Source organism: Lycium barbarum, chromosome 8 (assembly GCF_019175385.1).
Source record: "Lycium barbarum isolate Lr01 chromosome 8, ASM1917538v2, whole genome shotgun sequence".
NCBI lineage: Eukaryota > Viridiplantae > Streptophyta > Magnoliopsida > Solanales > Solanaceae > Lycium > Lycium barbarum.
In genome coordinates this window covers 44995751-45001287 of record NC_083344.1, presented here as the reverse complement: position 1 = coordinate 45001287, position 5537 = coordinate 44995751, and the positions used below count along the sequence as shown (strand labels likewise).

General features: G+C 37.4%; 1 protein-coding gene across 1 annotated transcript in view; it reads right to left on the bottom strand.

The window, feature by feature from the left end:
- Positions 1 to 4564: 4564 nt before the first annotated feature.
- LOC132606136 (uncharacterized) overlaps positions 4565 to 5537 on the bottom strand; it is a 3163-nt gene continuing 2190 nt past the window's right edge. Inside the window, exon 4 of the mRNA XM_060319495.1 lies at positions 4565 to 4819. Coding sequence (XP_060175478.1) covers positions 4775 to 4819 — 45 coding nt within the window. The 3' untranslated portion in view covers positions 4565 to 4774. The remainder of the gene's footprint in view (positions 4820 to 5537) is intronic.

Below are 5537 nucleotides of genomic sequence, written 5' to 3'. Positions count from 1 at the left end.
TTTCCTTACACCTACTGATTTTCACTGCAATGAGGCTATTAATAATGTTTCTGATGTAGTGACGGAAGGTAGGTGGCATGAGTTGGCAATCAGAAATAATATGCCTGAAGAACTTGCTGAATATATATTAAACGATGTTCAACCACCTGCCAGAGGGGATGAATTAGATAAACCTTGGTGGATGCTTGAAACTAAAGGTGATTTCACCGTCAAATCTGCATGGGAGTATATAAGAAGTAAGGGTGAAAAAAGGGATGTTTACAAGAAGATATGGGTGAAAGGATTGCCTTTTAAAATAGCATTCCTAATGTGGAGGGTGTGGCATTTCAAAGTGCCATTGGATGATGTGATCAGGAGCTGGGGATATCACATGCCATCTATGTGTTCGTGTTGCGCGACACCTAAGGAAGAAACTGTTCCTCACATATTCTTAAGATGTGAAATTGCTCAGAAGACGTGGTCATATTTTTGTGCTGCTGCTGGTATTAATATTTCAGGAATGCATCTGCATCAAGTTATAATGAAATGGTCGACTGCTGATGTGTTACCTAGAATGAAACCTATATTCTATGCTATTCCTTCAATTATTGTGTGGGAATTGTGGAAAAAGAGGAATGGGGATAAGCATAGGAATAAAGTGTCTTTTAGCAGAGTCATATATCAGGCTTCAACTAACATTCAACAACTGGTAAGGTTGAGGAAACCAGGTATCAAAATTATTCCTCATAGATGGCTCGACATTCTGAAAATATTGGAACAATTTGTTCCTAAACTACAAGTGACGAAGGTTTGGTGGTATTTTCCTCCTGAAGGGTGGTGGAAATGTAATACAGATGGTGCTACTAGGGGCAATCCTGGTAGGAGCTCCTTTGCATTTTGTGTGAGGAATCATACTGGTGATTTGGTATTTGCTAAAGCTAAGGAAATGGAGGATGCAACGAATACTGAATCTGAAGCCATGGCACTATTTGAAGCTGCTAAATACTATTTATCTCAGCATGTTTACTCATTCGTTATGGAGACTGACTCTCTTTTAATGAAGAACATATTGGATAGGCAGTGGAAGCCTCCTTGGAATATAGCATTGGTTGTTGAAGAACTGCTAGAAATTATAGACAATGCTAATGTACAGGTTCTGCATATTATGAGAGAGGGTAACCAATTAGCTGATCACTTGGCTAATGTTGCACTTGACCATGGAGAGGTTGTTGTGCACTCTTTTACAGAACTTGATTCAAAGGGTAGGAGGATTCTTAATAGTGACAAGTTACAATGTCCCTACTTGAGAATCAGGACTCAGAGGAGATACTGATGGATGCTCATAATTTGATGTGGAAGAAGGTGTATTATCATACTTAAAGCCCTTAGGGAGGAGAGTATGATGATTTGCTTGTTTGCTGGTTTCAGGTTAAGTATCACTGATTCTGGCACTGGAAATGAACCTGAAGCAGTTAAAACAAAAAAAAAAAAAAAAAAAAAAATCAACTGCAGTTAAAAAAAAAAAAAAAGTCACACTGTGATGGAATGCAGTTGGGAGAGCACAAGGTATTGGGAGAAAGGAGCAGAGGCAGCAAGAACATATGCTGCAGTTGAGCATGCAGCTCATTTGTACTAAAAAAAAAAAAAAGTGAATATGCAGAAAAGGCTGGTAACAGACTGCTGGTGTAAGCTTGATAATATGGCCATGCCAAGCTTCAGAAGAAGGAAAACAAAACTTGTTTTGAAACCTCCTTGACTCCACACTTGGACTGCACTTGGACTGGTGCTGATCAAACAATTCAGGAAGGCCAACATAAAAGGCTCCCGGTGGTTGCTGTTTGGTCTGATGACACTAGAATTGGACATGATTGCATGCTCAAGTTTTGGCAAGAAATCTGTGCAAAACTCAGCAGTGGAGGATGCATTTGTGGTTATTTTAGAAGGAAGGAATTCATCAAGGTTGAAACCACTATTGGCCTTTTGGTGATGAAAAAACCTGTGGACTTGGAAGCACAAGTTGGCAACTTTTTGAGAAAAAAAAAAGTATTTTTTTCTACTTCAGAAGAAAGTACTTTTTTTATCAGTTTAAAAAAAAAGGTACTTTGTTTCAGTTGATACTTTTTGAGAGAAAAAAAAAAGTATTTTTTCTACTTCAGAAGAAAGTATTTTTTTTATCACATCAAAAAAAAAAAAATATGCTGGTGCGATTTTGAAGCTTGTCGCTATTTTCAATGAGACAAGCTTCAATGTCCATATTTGCGAGTTCGGGCTGCAAGAAGAAGATGATGGAGTTGTGTTTCTATGTTATGGACATTCTCAGGTGTTGGCTGAAGAGTTTGTCCACAAATAACTCAACAACTGATGTAACTTATCAAAAGGTGTGCATCAGGAGGGGAACACACACATAAGCTGCTGGTGGCATTTGTTCCTACAGCAGTTGCATCAACTGGGGCAGTAGCAAATGTACAGCAGCATTGGTTCAGTTCAGTGTCAATGCATCAGCGGAAAAAAAAAAAAAATTGCACAGCATTTCAACAGTAGATAAAGAAGGGATTTTATCAACAGCTGCAATGATAGCAGTTCTTGGTGATGAAGAATCAGACTGCTGTGTTGGTTTTTTCGAGCTATGCACCCAAATATCACTGAGGCCGACATCGAAGAGTTTGAAGCAAATTATATCACATCGCTTCAAAGATATTCTGGATGAGGCAATAGCTGCAGGGGAACTCAAATCAACCAAAGCATATGAAAAATGGGCAAAGAAAATGTCTAAAACAATGCACTTCAGTTCGATGAGTTGCGAGTTCGGACTGCAAGATGGAGTTGTGTTTCTATGATTATGGACATTCTCAGGTGTCGGTTGAAGATTTTTTCCACAAAAAACTCAACAATTGATGCAACGTATTTTTTTCATAATGCTACTGCTACTACGAGGAAAAGAACAAGGGAGTTAAGACAAGCTAGAGATGAACAAGGGAAAAGAATTCAAGATGCTACAACAGAGAGAAAAGAATGGGAATCTGAAAAAACTGCACTTGAGAAACAGCTACTTAAAGAAGTGTTGGGAATTAGGACAATCGAGAGGGATTTGAGCACTCAAGCAGCAGAATCTGCTAGCAAGCAGCAGCTGGAAAGCATAAAAAAGGTGACCAAACTTGAAGCTGAGTGTTGAAAGCTACAGGCCATGGCTCGCAAATCTTCCCCATTCAATGATCAACGTTCCTCTGCTGTTTCCTCATTCTATATGGACTCCGTCACGGATAGTCAGTCTGATAGCGGAGAGCGGTTAAATATAGTCGACAACGATGGACTCAAGATGAGTAGACTGGAAACAAAAGAATATGAACCAAGTTGCTCAAATTCATGGGCTGCAGCACTCATTGCTGAGCTTGATCAATTTAAGAATGAAAAGGTCATGCCTAAAACTCTACCTGCCTGTTGATTCTTTGAAGACGCAAGTTGAAAGAGAAAAATCAGATATGGAAGCCAAGTGTCATGAATTGAAAAATGAGCTGAGGAAAAGATCCCAGGAAGTTGAGCTTCAGCAAACTTTTGGTTCAAATGGTGAAATGAAAATAAAACAGGAGGATTTAGCAGTTGCTGCATTTTTGGCAAATCTTTTAGCTACTGTCCAAGCCATATTTAATGCGTGTTTGAAGAGTGGAAAGCGCACCAAATGGTGCTTTTTAAATCATTACTGAATAGAGGAGGAGAGTATAGCCTTATTTGGTGAAATTCTACTCGACTAACTGCTGCCATCTGGTGTGATTTGGAGTGTGACGGGCAAGAAAAGAATGATGGGATCAACAATACCACCATGTTCAAGTCTTTCGGGAGGAGAGCATGGAGGTATCTGTTATTGCTAACATGTTCTTCTTTTTTGCAGGTTACATTATTGTGAACAGCAGCAGCAGTTACACAATATGCAGGCCTCGCGTGGTTATTATCGCATTTTGAGTTTGTAGGATCTGTGCCAGTTGCATGGCACATTACTGCTACATTCAAATTGCTCCAATACAAGGAAATGAGAGGAAAAAAAAAGTATTTTTTCTACTTTAGAAGAAAGTACTTTTTTTATCACTTAAAAAAAAAAAAAGTACTTTGTTTCAATTAATACTTTTTGAGAGGAAAAAAAAGTATTTTTTCTACTTCAGAAGAAAGTATTTTTTTATCACTTAAGAAAAAAAAATACTTTGTTTCAATTAATACTTTTTGAGAGGAAAAAGAAAAAAAAAAGTTTTTTTTTTTTTTTTCTACTTCAGAAGAAAGTACTTTTTTTACCACTTAAAAAAAAAAAAAAAAAAGTAAAAGTACTTTGTTTCAATTAATGCTTTTAGTCATTTTAGAGGCTTTTACCTTCACTTTGGCTTTCTCCTGCTCTTAATGAGTGCGCACATGGAACTCTACAGACCTCTTGAGTACACATGGGCATACAGTTTCTATTTACTGGTCGTTTCTTAGTTGGTGGTATTAGCACCCCGGGATGCTCATCCTACTGAGAACTGGTCATTAGGTAGAGAATGTATTGCCTTGGTACATATTTAGGGCCAAATATAGAGCATATGAGATATAGATAGGAGAAAAAAAAAACTCTCTTGTGTTACTAATAGACAAAGGATATACATGTGCATTCATGATTTTTACAGGATTGCAGAGATACACAAGTGCATTGTTGATATAAGCGGATATACATCTGCTATACATGGAGCATTGGCCAACTTGTGCAGCAACGGACCAAACTTGGGACACATTTTGGTTGACAAGGGAAAGAAACAACTATCAACAGCTTATTTGCTCAAGTTTTAGGCATACAACTGATATACAAGGAGGAGTGGCCAACCTGTGCATCAAGGGATCAAACCTGAGACATATGTTGGTTGACAAGAGGAGGAAAAAACATTTCACATATGCATAATAAATGGGATTAACAGCTCATTTATTCAAGTTTTAGTTTTTTTTTTATAATATTCTTAATTTAGCAATTTGTAGTGCCAACTTAAGTCATCATATAAGACTTGGGTTGGTCTTTAGCTTAATCTTGCATTTTTATTAGCCATTTTGGCACTCTTTGTAAAGACTCTTTATTTTGTTGCTTTGAAAATTTATAAAATCAGCCCTAGGCTCACAAGCCTAGTGGAATTTGCGGGAAAAAAAAAAAAACACAATGCTCTAGAGAAGAGCTTTGATTGACATTTTCATCAGCATTGGTTTGGCCTTCATCAACCTCTCTTTCATGTTGCTATTCAAATGAAAAACAGACAACAATAAAATAAGAACCACGACAAAACAGAAAAACCTATTGACAAGGAAAAACTCAGTAAAAGTTAACAAAAGTTTTGTTCTACCTTCAGGTAGAGTTGTGCCTCAAAAATTCTACCTCCAGGCAGAGTTTTGCTACCTCCAGGATAATTTTTTATGACATATATAAATTTTGTCATAAGAGTCCAAAAGTTTGTCAGTTCAAAAGATAGGTAGAACTTTACAGTCCAAAGATAGTCAAGGTTTGCCTTCAGGCAGTAATTTAGAGTCCAAAAAACCAATTGACAAGGAAAAACTCA